Source organism: Ictalurus punctatus, chromosome 19, assembly GCF_001660625.3.
Source record: "Ictalurus punctatus breed USDA103 chromosome 19, Coco_2.0, whole genome shotgun sequence".
NCBI lineage: Eukaryota > Metazoa > Chordata > Actinopteri > Siluriformes > Ictaluridae > Ictalurus > Ictalurus punctatus.
In genome coordinates, this window is record NC_030434.2 from 5,054,643 (window position 1) to 5,071,655 (window position 17,013).

The 17,013-nt window shown below is 36.4% G+C and overlaps 1 protein-coding gene across 1 annotated transcript; it reads right to left on the bottom strand.

The window, feature by feature from the left end:
* Positions 1-161: 161 nt before the first annotated feature.
* On the bottom strand, positions 162-17,013 carry slc13a4 (solute carrier family 13 member 4). The gene is made up of 16 exons (XM_017494833.3): positions 16,440-17,013; positions 13,524-13,652; positions 7,954-8,090; positions 6,668-6,843; positions 6,490-6,538; positions 6,370-6,403; positions 6,163-6,237; positions 5,704-5,888; positions 3,876-3,995; positions 3,579-3,680; positions 3,371-3,472; positions 2,356-2,462; positions 2,121-2,263; positions 1,610-1,771; positions 653-790; positions 162-501 (listed from the first exon to the last, which is right to left on the bottom strand). The coding sequence occupies exons 1-16, from the start codon at positions 16,536-16,538 to the stop codon at positions 364-366; spliced, it is 1,896 nt and encodes a 631-aa protein (XP_017350322.1). The 5' UTR covers positions 16,539-17,013; the 3' UTR covers positions 162-363.

Here is a 17,013-nt window from a genome sequence, read left to right on the forward strand (position 1 = left end):
CTACATCAACCATAATTTAATGGTGAAAATAAATCCCAGCTCAACACAACGCTGATCTATGTTTAAAAAAAAAAAAAAAAAAACTGTACTTCATTGTGTGTTTAAATGCATTATTTAACATTCATGTGAAAACCAAATTTGAGAGAAAATAGCATCACCCTCAAAGAAAAGGTGGACACCATGAGGAGGTCTCCATATTTCCCATGTTGTCTAAGGCATTTTACCTAAGGCCATTCACTTGAAGCAAGCACAAGGAGCACAAACCGAGGGAATCGGAGGAGAAAAATGTGCCTCTTGCAGCATATGTATAAAAAGTTGTCCATTCCTTTCTGTCATTTCAGCAGCTCTCTCTCTCCATGTTTTCTACAAGCCATCGGTTACATTTCTCATTACTGCCCAGGCAGGGAACTCCGACAGCTGGAAAAGCGGGACGCCCCATGTGGTTATAGCCACCATGACCACCATAACTCCAATCAGGTTCACCCCGAAACCAGCCTTAACCTTGATCAGAGACACAACAGAACAAATTTATTTACTGTGTGGACAGGATCATCTGAATTTATTTATCACCATACTGATTTTGTGTATGCAAGACTACACAATTAATAACTGGAACTGTTTATCTCTTAGTATGTCCATAAACGTGTCTAACCATGTCGCTGATTTTCAAATGTCCATAACTGAACACAATGGCGTTTGGTGGGTTTCCTACAGGCAGCATGACTCCAAAGGAAACACACATGGTGGCTGGGATGAGTGTGTTCAGGGGGTTTATCTGCAGAGTCTCTGACTGTGAGGGTAAAAAAGAAAGAGGCCATTCAATACAGAACGTAATTAGAGTCACGTTTCTTTTTTTGCTGAAACAGTCCTTGGAATCACTTTTTTTTTAAAATGTATTGCTGATTTTAATATGAAATGATGGTGCTGTTGCAAAAATTTTGTTGTGGCAGTTCTAAAAATGAAATGCCAAAACGTATATCACACTGTTGCATCTGTCACAGATAAGATCTGGATATTTTCTAGCTGGACTATTTCCCGCTGACATTTTTGACATCTTTTACAGCAGTTTTTACAACATACAGCTCTGGATATCTTTGATTCATGCATTATACACAGTTTAGTTGTTTCCTCTTATAAGCTCAACATAATACTAAAGAAATATTGCAAACCAGACTTCCTCACAACAGCACCATTGAACAGTTCTTGTATTATTAAAGTTGGGGGGAAAAAGTCAGAATCAGGTATTGGCCAATACTTACGACACCAATATCGGATCTGTATATTCTTAGTCAATTAATTTACTATTTATTTGAGTCACAAAATGATCCATGATTGCCGCTTATGCAGTGACTATTTGGATTTCCATGTCCCCATTACAGAATATTCACAAAATAGTAGCTAATATGAACATTTGCATTTGATTCCTTGCGAGAGTGTACTTTAGGACCTGCAGAACTTCAATACTAAGTGAGTGTTTCTGGTGTCATTTTGGGAATGCAGGCCTGAATTTTCAATTTTGTTGCATTTTAAACAACAGTCATTGTCAATAGTGGCTTTAACGGAAACCTGGACGTAGACCTTATTTGAAATCTGCCCTGTGCTTTCTTACCAAAGCAGAAAGGATGGGTAGGAAGACAGTGAGAGTGGCAGGATTGCTGGCGAATTCAGTCACAGTAGACACGAGCAAGCAAGCAAGTAGTGTGACGGCCCACAGTGGCAGGCCACTCATCGGCTCCAGCTGACGTCCAATCCACATGGACAAACCCGACACCTGTGCACATTATGTACAGTACACATTGTGAACAAACTAACAATTTACGTTTATAAAGATTCATTTTATTTTATTACTAAAAGCTGAATAAAACAAAATAACTTTAGTGCTTTGATTAATTTCATTAAATCATTTAACATGTTTATTTAACACCTATATTTAACAAAGTTTTTTTTTTTTTTTTTTGGAGAGTATTTTTGTGATTTTTTTAAACAAAAGATCAAAAGGTTAAACAAAGAATTTTTCACAGCCTTCTTTGCTCATATTTACCAAGGGTGCCAATATTAGTGGAGGGAACTGTATATGATATAGAGTATATGTGCTTAAGATGTATATATTCTTAGCCCACCTTACACCCTGCTGCCAGCGCATACCCTGCTCCAACCAGAATAACTATTTCCCATGGCATCAGTCTCAAGAAGTCTTTCCACGTGATCATGGGTGCCAATGGGCCTTCCTCTTCATCCTCATTGTCCTCCTCAGAATCAATCACTATGTAAGAAGATACCAACAGAATTTTATCAAATGAGTTTGTGACCTGCTGAATGTGAAGGTTGAGAAAAAGTAAAAATGTAAGTTCTGACCCGTGCTTCCGCTCGAAGAGAAACATGACCAGGGCTTGCGTGCAGGGATGAGGAAGAGGAGGAAGCCAAGCAGCACAGAGACTGTGGCATCAGTCCTGTAGCCTTTCCTGCACAACAGAATTCAGGTAACGTCAGTGCCAGATATTCTATTGAAGTAATGTTTTGAGTTTTTCATTTCTCTTTTTGTCTTGTACAGTGAACACAATGTGATGTTCAGCCTTTTAGTCTTTTTAGTCACACTGATAGACCTGGCATAAATTGATATAATCGCAATTATTTGTGCTGATTGAGATTATCTGTGGCGATCAAGCAGTAAATTCCACATTCGTATATTTCCATATAAATGCACTGTATTCAATAAACATTCATGTTTCTTAATATAATCAGATTACTGCACCTTCATATTTTTATGATTATCCACTGAACTGTTTGTAGCTCTGCCTTCATTAGTAGTTCTTATATTATACTGTACATTTGATCGAATTTATGTAATTTATATAATCATTAATCACAGTACACTCCACAGTAGTGGTTAATGGCTCATATTAACATAGACACTCAGAGATTTAAGAATTTACAGTTTTTACATAAGTATTTCTCTTTTTTACCTAGCCTACTAGGTTTAAATATTATAATTATATTGTGGCAGTTGTATACAGTGTTTTACTATCAAAAAACCTTTAGTTGTGCTGTCCATTTTATCTTTGTACCAGTGTTATTGTGGAGAGGTGTGTATTGTTTGTCCAGCAGGGGGCTCACACCCCTGACATTTCCCATCGGCCTGCTCACCAGTAGCTAAACCCAGAGTCATGATACTCTACACACAGCAACCCAGCAGTATCCTGACTAATCTTATAGCAGACTTATGGCAATAAAATAATTAACTTGCTTATTCTGGTGGAATGGAACACCAGTATACTGAAAGAAAGGGTTAATCATCAGTCATAATGTCATTATGATCATGAACAGAAATCAAGATATATGTGGAAAATTAGCATATTAGATTTTCACACACTCCTCAAACAGGAACGTCCAGCCAGGGACAAATCCTGGTTCTCTTGTGAACCACAGCAAGGTCATCAGTATGAAAAAGACTCCTGTCACAACTTCTGGATAACTGTTTGGTAAAAAAAAAAAAAGTGATGTAGTTTCCACACTATACTGCAAACATATTATAACTCTATTGTTTATAACTGCCAGTGAGAGCTATTTGGTGTTTTTACCTTATGGCACCAAGCTTCTGGTACTCTTCTTGGATGCGTTTCTCAGAGAGAATCTCCCGCTTGGTTTTGCGTTTCTTACTCCAAGAACAAGTTTCCCTGAAACTAAGCACATCACAGGTTTCAGAAATAAATACAGTCATATGCCTACTTGTTAAATCTATCATGAACTTCAAAATAACATGACCCCTTTGGAAAAAATGAAGCAACATTTCTCCAAACGATCTGCTTTTATGAAGGTTATATACAATTTTACTGAAATAATCTACGTCTAAAGAGGAACAAAACATTTATTCTTACTTGCATCCAAGGAACAGGAAGTGGAGCCAGAGCCAAGTTAACACCAACATAATGAGAGCAATAGGCAAGCTGAAGATGAACCATGTTCCAAAATTGATGACTTTGGCATCTGGATATCGACTGCAAAAGAATTTCGGTATTTCGGTATAAATTCATTACACTGGTATGTAAATTGTTATAAAGTTAATACAGTAAACATTCATTATATGAATATACTGTACATAACCTAGGCAGGATTAGAGAAATATATACAGTTCATTTTGATTGATGGAGTTTAATTTGACCTTCTTCTCCATGAACCCTTTGTAGATATGAATTCAGTTGTATTGGTTAATTTACACAAAGTTGACATTTTTAGTAAACTAACGTCACCCATTATAAACACAGTCATGAAGCAGGTTAACCTCTGTACATTCCAAGAGCTCATTGATTTAGCACACTTAATGTTATCTCCGGTTTTTACTCGAACGTCCCCTAATCTCATAATGTCACGCTTTGGTTAAATTCTGAAGCTTAACTCTGTATGTGATCACTGACCGCTCCGCCTCTATGTGGCTGCAATTTTCCCTCAACTGATTGTTCCCTTTATTTCTAGGTCAAAGGGTCTGAAACTCAGTCTTTCTGTTAAAGGTACAAGGTACTTATATGTACAAGGTATATACATACACATATATATATATATATATATATATATATATATATATATATTATAGAAAGATATATAAGTGCTATACTGTGTGTATGTATGTATATATGTATTTATTTATACATTTTTATATACACTACCGGTCAAAAGTTTGGAGACACTCGACTGAAAGGTTTCTCATGATATTAAAAACCTTTTGATCTGAAGGTGTGTGATTAAACGTTTGAAATCGGTGTCATAGACAAAAATATAATTGTGCCGACATATTCATTTCTTTCATTAGAAATCTTACATCTTATTTACAAAAAAAATATTTTTTTAAACAGACGACTCGGAGAGAAATATTCGGAAAAGCAGCCGATAAGAGTCCAGCATCGGTGTGAACTCCTTTAATACTGTTTAAAAAGCATCTCAGGGAAATTCCTCAAGAAATCGGTCGAGAAAACACCAAGAATACATTTCTGGAAATTCTAGACAAAAAGGGTGTCTACTTTAAATATGCTAAAATACTCAATTATTTTGTTTTATTTTGGATTTTTTTTTAATCACAACATAATTTCCATAGTTCCGTTTGTGTTATTCCTGAGTTTTGATGACTTTATTATTATTATAAAATGTGGGGAAAAAATTAAAATAAAGTATGAGTGTGTCTAAACTGACCTGTAGTGTATACCCAATTTTAATCACTTACTTACCTACTTACTAAAATGTATCTTTTTATTTTCCTATAAGAGCAAACTTGTGGGTCTGATGAGTATATGGCCTGTGTAAGGAAACTGTCAGGACTACTTCAGACTAACACTCAATTTTATCTCTTCACTTGCTGTGGATGAGCAGAACACTCATAGTTTGTAGTAAAAAACTTTGATCAGCACTATGTGACATCAGACTAAAAGTGTCTTTATTGCACTCTCAATATAATTCAATAGCAAATTGTCACTTTATTACATTAATAAATACTCGGAAGGCCACACTTGCTTGCCATTCCCCCCCTATTTCTATATAGTCACTGTATGGAAAGGTACAACAGACCTTTGAACTACAATCAGTTTACATCAAAAGGCTGTTTATTTCCTGGGAAAGTCTGTGAGTGGCTTGTGTACACCTGCTTAAACAAATCCTTAAAACTCATGATCACTAATTGAGCAAAAGACTTAACATCATTCACAAGAGACAACTTACTTGTTGAACTGCTCTGCAAAGATGAGATTGGTGGAGGTGCCTGTGATGGTTATGAGGCCACCGATGGTAGCTGCATACGTGATGCTCAGAGACAGACACTTGCAGATCATGTGGTCCCTCTTGGTTGGGTACATGGAGTCCCTCCGGATTTTGGGTTTCCTTGGCACAGGAACATCAATTGAAACCTGCCGAGTGCAAATGGTTAGTGCTGATTTAACAAGGAGGAATGTTTCACTATGTTCAGATGTTCAGCAGTTTGTTTTAAACTTGACTCATAATCTGTTAGAAATTCTGGTATTTCTTCGCTGTATTTGATAAACACTTAAACGCTCATGACACTCGGGTCTGCAGGTTTGAGTTGTTGTGAAAGTGGCAGAGTTGAAATGTCTGCTGAACATCGTACTCTAGTCGCACAGTATGTTACTGTAAGATCACAGCCTCATATTCTGATCTTATTACCTCAGGCAGATGTCCATTAGTCTGCTTTGGAAAGTCTCTTTCCTGAATTGGCTTCAATGCAACACCATTAAATTCCTGTGGGGCAGAAAAGGAAAAAAAATGCAATGTAGCACACTTAACACTATATGGCATTATGGCTGCTGCTGCTGCTGCTGCTGCTGCTGATGATGATGATGATGATGATGATGATGAGGTCATGTGTCTTACCTCAGCAACTGTGCAAAGCTCTGGTTTCTTACAGCTATGGAAATAAACAAAGATATAATATAGAATGAATTTCAGAATGAAAAGCCTTGTTGAAGAAGTTGATCCATTACATTTCCCCACCTGTTGTTGCAGAATGAAAGCTCGAGCTGATTCTTGCTCAGGTTCCTCTCTTTATATGCAAAATAAAGTGAAGGTTTTATAAAGATTATTTCAGCTACACATTACATGATGGTAAAACAATGAAGAGTTATATAATTTACTTTATAGTACAGTATGTTATAGTATGATATGTGTGTACCGTTTTCGTCCTCTTGTGTCTCCACAGTATCCGAGTCATCGTGAGAGTCAGCGATGCCAGTGCAGATGAGCTGCTGCAGCACAGCCTCAGCAATAGGCATCACCATGGCCGTAGTGGAGGTGTTACTCAGCCACATTGACAGGAAAACAGTGCAGCACATGAACCCTAACACCAGCCTGCAACACATCCAACCAACGCTAGCTTTTAACACATCAACTCCTACATGGGTCCGTAATACATCTACCCAAAACTTCTGACACTTCAGCATCACATTGAATTCCAACACCAACCTGATCAATATTCAACCCACACAGTATATTTACTGACATCAAGCCAAGCGAAAAACACTATATGGCCAAATGTTTGTGGACACCTGGCCATCACTCCCATATGTGTGTATTGAACATCCCATTCCAGATTTAGTTCCGCTTTGCTATTATAAAAAGCTCAACTCTTCTGGTAAGACTTTCCAATGCAGTTTGGAGCATGGCTTTAGGGATTTGTATTCAGGACACACCATGTCTTCATGGAGCTCGCTTTGTGAACAGAGGCATTTTCATGCTGGAACAGGTCTGGGCCCCTTAGTTCCAGAGAAGGGAAATTGTACGGTTACAGCATACAAAGACATTCTGTACAACTGTGTGCTTCCAACTTTGTGACACCAGTTTGGGGAAGAACCACATATGGGTGTGATGGTCAGGTGTCCACATACTTTTGGCCATGTAGTGTATGTATTCAGAATTGCCAAGAGCTGTAGTATTACCTATCCATTTATACTAATTGCAGTTCCCTACAAAACACAGGAGATGGTTGGGACAATATCAGGTATAAATCACTGCCAGACATCAGGATTTCTTCTTGATATGACAAATTCTTCCTTATGGATTTTACATAACAGCTTTTTTTCCCCAGTGCAATTTCAGAAGTTTGTTACAATTATGTGCTGCTGAGAGATAAGTCGTTAATATTTCAATCAGTTTGACTACAGGATCAGGAAACGTATTAAATAATGTTCCCTAAAAAAGTTTCAGGAACCTTACTAATGTTTAATAAAAGAAGCTAATAAGCTTCTTAAATTTTTTTTTTTACTCATCCAGGAAACACTCTCATTCCTTTTAACTCCCAGGTTTCCTCTTTTATCCCTAACACACCCAGAATCTAATGCTTGAATGACATAGCACATAATTATTAAATGATTTTACAGATTTGTTCAAATTATCAGTGTATCAACTTTGCTTTTCTGTGTAATGAAAGTTTTTGTTTATGAAACTGCAGGTTAGACATACATTCCAGGTTTGGCTCCCGCTATCATAACCATGCGCAGAGCAATGCGTTTGTGCAGGTTCCACTTTTCTATAGAAGCAGCCAGGCAGATAACTCCCATCAGCAGGAGCGTTGTGTCCTTAAAGTACTCTGAGGCCACCTGAAAACATAAACATACGAAAACTTGTATAATTAGAGTAAAAAAAAATTATTTCCTTGCTCTGAATGAGATTAATCCATGCAAGTTTAGAAATATTAATTAAAGGTTGCGATTATAATAACATTTTGTGCTGTTGTTGAGGCAAAGGGTCTAGGTTTGCTATGAAGGCTGTATTATTAATTATTAATTAATTATAATCAATTATTGTGATGCATAGTGGTGCTTGAAAGTTTGTTAATCCTTTTGAATTTTCTATATTTCTGCATACATATGACCTAAAACATCAGCATCCTTAACGTAAATAAAGAGAACCCAATTAAAGAAATGAGACAAAAAATATTATACTTGGTTATTTATTTATTGAGGAAAATGATCCAATATTACATATCTGTGAGTATGTGAACCTTTGCTTTCAGTATGTGGTGTGACCCCCATGTGCAGCAATAAGTACAACTAAACATTTCCTGTAACTGTTGATCAGTCCTGCACATCGGCTTGGAGGAATTTTAGCGCGTTCCTCAGTACAGAACAGCTTCAACTCTGTTGGTGGTTTTCCTCACATACATTCCTTCCACAACTTTTCTATTGGATTAAGGTCAGGACGTTGACTTGAATTCCAAAACATTAATTTTATACTTCTTTAACCATTCTTTAGTAGAATGACTTTGTGTTTAGAGTCGTTGTCTTGCTGCATGACCCACTTTCTCTTGAGATTCAGTTCACTGACAGATGTCCTGACATTTTCCTTTAGAAAATGAATTCTTCAGAATTCATTGTTACACCAATGATGGCAAGCCATCCTGGCCCAGATGCAGCAAAACAGCCACAAACCATGATACTACCACCATCATGTCTCACAGATGGGATGAGGTTCTTATGCTGCAGTGCAGTGTTTTCCTTTCTCCAAACATAATGCTTCTCATTTCAAACCAAAATGTTCTATTTTGGTCTCATTCATCCACAAAACATTTTTTCCAATAGCCTCCAGGCTTGTCTATGTGATCTTTAGCAAACTGCAGAAAGGCAGCAATATTAATTTTAGAGAGCAGTGGCTTTCTCCTTGCAACCCTGCCATGCACACCATTGTTATTCAGTGTTCTCCTGATGGTGGACTCATGAACATTAACATTAGCCAATGTGAAAGAGGCCTTTAGTTGTTTAGAAGTTACCCTGGGTTCCTTTTTGACCTCGTGGACTATTACACGTCTTGCCCCTGGAGTGATCTTTGTTGGTCTCCATGCCTGGGGAGGGCAACACTGGTCTTGAATTTCCTCCATTTGTACATAACCTGTCTGACTGTGGATTGGTGGAGTCCAAACTCTTGAGATGGTTTTATAACCTTTTCCAGCCTGGTGACCATCAACAACTCTTTTCCTGAGGTCCTCAGAAAACTTATTTGTTCATGCCATGATACACTTCCACAAACATGTGTTGTGAAGATCAAACATTGATAGATCTCTGTTCTTTAAATAAAACAGTGCACTCTTTCACACCTGATTGTCATCCCATTGCCTGAAAACACCTGACTGTTACTTCACCTTAACTTCAAATTAACTGCTAATCCTAGAGGTTCGCATACTTTTGCCACTCACAGATATGTAATATTGGATCATTTTCCTCAGTAAATAAATGACCAATATTTTTTTCTCATTTGTTTAATTGGGTTCTCTTTATCTACTTTTAGTACTTGTGTGAAAATCTGATGGTTTTCGGTCATATTTATAGAAATATATAGATAATTTTAAAGGCTTCACAAAACTTTCAAGCACCACTGTAAAGGTACACTGTAAAAAAAAAAAGGTACACTGTAAATTTACAGTATTTATTTTTACAGAAAAATACTGTTTTATTATTTTACAGGATTTCACAAAAATGATTAGGGAATTAGAGCAGTGCATTATACAGTAAAATACCAGAAAATGCAATGCATGGTTGGATATCAAAGTCTTTGGTGGGGTGAGAATGGTTGAAATATAAGGCCTTTATTTTAGCGACTATTTTAGGTGAAGAAAGTTTATGTGCTCGTAAAACTTTGGTTTAGTAAAGCTTAAGTGGTTGAGTCAATAGTTGTGCTGTCTCTGTGGCTAAGGCTTTGAGTTATAGATTTAGATAGTCGTGTGTTCAAATCCCAGCACTGCCAAACTGCCATGGATGGAACCTTGAGCAAAACCCTTAACCTTCTGCTCAGTTGTATCCAAGTCAATTAAAAAAAAAACCATCATCTTAAATAGCAAATGTACTGGATTATGTGTTATTTACACTAAATAAGATACTACAGTGCTTTACTTTACAGTTATTTATTTAACTGGCAGTTTAGTACATTTATACTGGCAACTCTGCTGCTACTGAATTACTATACATTTTACAGTAAATGTTTTACACTGCATGTAAATAGAAGAGTATTTATTCATTACTGAAAGTAGTAGTGATGATAACACATATAGCACAAGCATCTACCAGCTATCATTTAAGAAGCAGCAGCAGTGAACCACAACAATAAAACATAAATGAAATAATATGTAGAATTGTGAGAACCAAATAGTGAGATCAGTTTAAACAGCTGTATTTGCTTTGGTCACTTTGACTATGATCTTATATTACCTCTAATCCTAATCCTCACAGTGATCTATGACCAGAGTCTCTCAGCACAGGCCTTGTATACTGCTCTTCTACACATCACTCATGCATATGCACGACCGCATAACATGGTGGTCTTGTGTAAAAAAAAAAAAAAAAGAAGAAGACATATTTACTGAACATGATTCGACCAACTTAAGATAACTGGTTGCTTTTTCATGTTTGTCAGTGGAATTTAGTCACATGTGTCAGCATTGTGGTTTACATAAGACCTCTGGGTTTAATTTGTGTTCTATAACAGAGTGGCTCAAATAACTAACAGTCAAGTGGGGTGAATGTTATATCCCACTGTACTGAGTATCCATACTGCATGCAATGTGAAGTCTTTGAAACCACAGTATGTTGTGTTGTGTTAAAGGAAAATATTTCTAAACCAAAGGGCCCTTGGAAAATAAACCGTCAGCAAAAAAATCCCTTTCGCAAGACTTTTGAGATGCATTTGTTTGCTGCAATGCACTAATCATGGCATACTTTCAGATGTAGCACAGTAAAGTCCAAAAGTCTTAGTCCATGACATAGAGTTATTTGTATCTAATCACTTACTACTTTTGGTCAACCTAATTTTAAATAATAATAATAATAATGATAATGATAATAATAATAATAATAATAATAATAATAATAATAATAATAATAATAATAATAATAATAATAATGTTATTGTTGTTATTGTCATTAAATGTAACAGTAAAGAAAGGAGCATATTATGTAACAGACCATTTTGTCAGACTAAAAACATAATGATGGCTGCTGGGTTTCACTGCAAAAATAATATACAAGTGCACCAGGCAAAGTCTTCAGAAGAACTGTGGCTAGTTCTGAAAGATGCTCAATAAAACTTACAGCTCATTTCCTTATAAAACTGCACTAATTTTACCTGAGACTACAATTTTTTTTTTAAAGCAAAGGGTCGTCACACTAAACATTGACTTTGTTTCATTTACTGTTTACTGCTCTTAATAGTATTTTTTTATGTAGAAACATTTAATTTCATTATTTTGGAAATTATGTACACTACCAGTCAAAAGTTTGGAGACACTTGACTGAAAGGTTTCTCATGATCTTAAAAACCTTTTGATCTGAAGGTGTATGATGAAATGTTTGAAATCGGTGTTGTAGACAAAAATATAATTGTGCCGACATTCATTTCTTTCATTAGAAATCTAACATTGTATTTATAATAAGTAGGGGAAAAGGGTGTGTACTTTGAAGATGCTAAAATACTAAATTATTTTGGATTTATTTTGGATTTTTTATCAAAAACATAATTCCCATAGTTCCATTTGTGTTATTCCAGAGTTTTGATGAGTTTAGTATTATTCTAAAATGTGGGGGGAAAACAATAAAAATAAAGAATGAGTGTGTCTAAAATTTGACTGGTATTGTATATTAGCAGGTCCAAGAGCAGACCCATATAATTACCTACACTATACAGTATATTATTGCTAATCATTTTTTTTTTTTACTTCCACTTTCCTTCTTATTCATCTTATTAAAATTCTCTGATTACTCTAAAATAAATGTGTTTTCCATTTATCTACATTGTCTAAGAGTCAAAATATCATTTAATACTTAATATGCCTTGTCCACAATACACTTCCATTAATATATGGCCTAGAAAAGACCCTACTATTGCTTCTTTTACTTATACAGGTGTACTCAGCAGTATATCCGTGATCTGATGCTGAGAGAATTTAACAAAAGGTCGAGAGCACATGGCCCCACAGTGAAGGACTATTGCGCAAGTTCATCTGACCATCTGACTCTCTTCACTCTCTGCCTCATTCTCTGTCTTTCTGAAATACAAATTCTAATATACAGTGCCTCCAGAAAGTATTCACATCCTAGTGATTATTTCTCTTTCTGCTGTATTGCAACATCACATTTACGTATATTAGTTACAAGTTTTTTCTGCTCCTTTTTAAAGTGACTCTCCACAGAAATAAAATTATATATATATATATATATATATATATATATATATATATATATATATATATATATATATATATTTTTTTTTTTTTTTACATTTCAAAAACTGCTTAGTTTATCGGTTTTCATCCCCTCAGTGTGAACTGTCCTTTAGCAGCAATTACAGATTTGAGTTGTCTTGGATGTGTCTCTATGAGCTTTGCACATTTGGATTTTGAACTCTGCCAAATCAGATGGAGAATGTTGGTGGACAACAATTTTCCGGCCATGCCACAAGTTTTCAATTAGATTTAAGCCTGGGCTTTGACTCTACCATTTCAAAACCCAAACCTTCTTTTTTTTCTTCAAGTCATTCCTTTGTAGTTTTTTGCCCTGTGCTTTGGCTCACTGTCCTACAGGAACATATATTTCCAGTCTCTCCTACTGAATTGTAACCCTAGAGCATGATGCTACCACCATCGTGCTTGATCACATGAATGGTGTTACCTGGATCTTGAGCTGTATTTGATTTCTACCAAACACGTACTTATATTTTATACATATACTTACTATATAATTATATTTTATACTTCAATTTGATGTTGCAATACAACATGAAGGGAAATAAACAATGGGGGTCAATACTTTCTGGACTCACTGAATACTACTTTGACAAATGTTTTAATATATTTGATGTGAAACTAATCAATAGCTTTACAGTTAATCCAGGTTCAAGTACATGTCCAGCATGATTTCATGTAAAATCTTGACTTTGTACCATCTATCAAACATCTATATAAAAAAAATTCTCATTTGAAAATTCCCATTTTGGAACACTGAATAAGGTTATTAATTCAACTGTGCCAGTCATAACAGTTTACTCACCTCACTTGATTTGAGAACCCCAAAGAGCGGGTATAAGAATGCTGGCACCAACGCTGCAGCCCCCAATGGCACTGCCTCTGACACCCAGTACACTGCTGTCACAATCAGCACATAGGCACAGGAGGACTCCTACAGAGGGACAAACACAGGGTATGTCAGGAGTCTAGACACTACAAACTTCCACACTTTAGGAGGTACGACGATGTACCTTCAATGGCATGAAAATAGCTTACACTGAATATGCTCACTGCACTTGAAAGTATCTTGAATATAGACAAGTTTATCTAATATTTCTTTATATGAGATTATTATAAATCAGATCTAAGATTATTGTATTTGCAGATCATTTTGATTCTTTCTGGAAACAAATTTGTAAAAATTCTAACGTTTATAGAACATGACTATTTCATTGTTGAAATTATTAAAAGAAATATGTTGATTAATACCAAATACTAGATCAATTTGACTATATTCAATATATTTTCACTTGATAATATGTCTTTTTTTTGTGCAATGATAGATATTTTGTTAGGACACTCTAAGACAATACAATCTAACCATGCATTAGTATGCTGAAAGCACTTAGATATTAGAATAATGTGGATTTCTAAAGCATTTTTTTTTTAAAATCATAAATATTCTAAGTATTCTTGACTGTTTGTCCAACCGTCTCCTCACTTTCAGTGTTACAAAAGAAAAATGCAAAACAATTTATAAATTGACAACAAAACGGAGATCTATGTAAGCATGGAATCAGTGTCACAAAGGATCCTGCCATTTACTCCTATGATCAGATGTTTGAATATTAAGCACTGCTATGGTTACAAAATTAAGTCATTTATTTCCTGGCACTCATTGTGTCTCAAGTTCTGCACACTAGGCTGGAGCAGTGAGGAAGTTAATCAGGTGATTCACATTTGTGTATTAATCAGGTTTTATAACAGGCTAAGAGTAGTCAAGCAGCATTAAAACCTGAACACACATTTCTATAGTAATGCAGGAAAGCAAAACTTTGAATGAATGAACACCATTATGAATGAAGTCTAAATGAAGCTTTCCTGTGTTCATTTTACACTGTACTTGCTCTTGGCTAAACCTTGTTTTAATCATGTGGACATGGTGATTGTGGCCGGACATAGTTTCACAGCCAGTAAGACCAGCTAAGACTTTGCTTGGCATGCTCTAACCTCCCTCCTAACTCCAACTCTTATGTGTTCGTATCTCCTGCTGGCTGTGCCCAGGCTCAAAGGTGAAGGCACGTCACAGCAATGTGCACTGCTGGCAGATTAAGCTGCAGGCCAGCACATGGTGTTTTCCTGGGCTCTAATCTGTTTGTTGTTAATCAGTCCATTCCAACGTGATTGATTTAGGCTATTTTAAAGAGTGTGAAATGGACCTTTTTCAGGGGTTTCTAGGATCTCATGACAGTCATGCTGTGGTTCTGATTTTGTCAAAGGGTCAGGTAGGAGATAATGAATTCTCTGCAATTAATCATTGAGCATTTTCCGGCCCTCTAAGTGCTAATGGTTTGTTTTAGTCAGAATACACATTCAGTTTGTAGTCACAAGAGCATTCACGACATGTGCATTCACTGCAATACAGTGATGGGTAATACTGGGATCTTGCTCACCATTGTATAATGGTGAATCTTTATTTCTTGATCGTTCTGCCACAGATCAGTGATTAAAGCTATCTAATCTTTAGTTTCCTTTGTGATGACAATTCAAACAGAATGTGGACCTGATAGTGGGAAAACAATTGATCACAGTAACTGAAACCGATTTGACCTCAGGGAGAGACTGATTATCATTATCAGACAGGAAAAAAAGAACAAATTTTGCAACTGTCGTTTATTTTGTTGAAGCATGACTAGCAAAACAATTGACTGAAATGAAGGAAAGACTGTCTCTCGCATGATATCAGTGCGCTTTTGACTCAAAATGGACCCAAAAACACTATAAACAAACAACATCTGCAAAAGCTGCTGGTGTTTCAAATAAACAATTCTTACAGCAAAGCAAGATGTGACAGAACATCAGGAGGGTGCCTAGTCATGACTTGTAATGCATCTTTACAACCCCTCGAGCTGTAACCTTTCCAAATTGGTGAAAGGTTCTCTTACTCCTCACTTAAAAGGGGATATTTATCTATACCATATCATATAGTCTACCTCTTGGTGACATACTAGTATATTTAGGAATAGTAGCGTGCCATTCCTCTGTCTGTCAAGATATCCATATATTCAACAGAATCGGTATATTAGGAACTGCACTGAATTTTATCAATGCATTTAAAGCAGGGGTGTGCAGTTTTCGGGACTTAATGTCCTGCACAAAATTCCCCCCTAATGCCAATATAGACTATCTGATCCATCTCATCAGCGACACAGATCAGGTGTTTTTGGAGCAGCGAAAATCTCAAACAGTGTAGGTCAGTCATTTCAGTCCATCTGGCTGATCTTGAGAATCTCGGACTTAATGTGTTATAGGTGAGCAAGACATCCCCTGATGTTTACTAAAGCGCACAGCCACCCACATTTACCAAAGCGCACAGCCACCCACAATTACCAAAGTGCGCTTGTTCGTAAATACGCACGGAAACGCGCGCGATGCGCACGGGGGGAAAAGTTTCCAGCTCCTAAAGTTTAATACCGCATACTAGTCTAAGTAGTTCCAAGATTCACAGACGTCCATAGTTTCCTCATTATTTTTGTTTGTGTGTGTACGATTCATTTAAACTGCATTGTTGGAAAGAATCGATTCTGTAAAGTGAATCGGTTCCATAAATGACGTTTGTTTAGAAAGTGATACTTGCGCTTAATTTTGAGTCCTAGATACTCAACATTGTACCGCATAATCATTCCTACTACTATAATAACACACACCACGCAGAGTTTTAACAATATTCAGTACTCACACTGCTTGGATGGATGAGAGGCAGAGGCAATAGGGACAGTGGGATCATGACCACAAGGATCAGCTTCCTCGCCACCCACAGCTTCCTGAACAGGTCCATTCTTACTGTCTCCAAGCTCACCGGAGTTTCCTTAGGTTTCTTTGGGAGTGTTTTTCTTTCTTTTATACCCGCAAGTCCACGAACTTCAAGGTTTCTGAGACTAACTACGCATAAGTCGTGTGCTGTGATTTTTTTTCAGGTTATAATATGATGCAATTTCCTGAGCCACTGCGATCTACTACAAAAAAACTGTCCATTTATGCATGTTTTCTAAAGTGTGAAGTTTGTCTTGAGTTTGGCTTCATGGATGCCGAGTGTAAAAGCTGTTCCTTTGGTGTATCTGTTCTTCAACAGAACTCTACTCCAGCCCTAAAGAGAAATGAAGCAGATCATTCTTATATCACTCACACGACCGGGTAGATCATTCATTTAGCCTCTTCTAATTGTTATTATTGTGTGTGTCGCTTTTTCCCCCCCAGATTTTCCAATAGTCAATCATACAAAATAAGACAACTTAAATTAACCTGCCAAAACA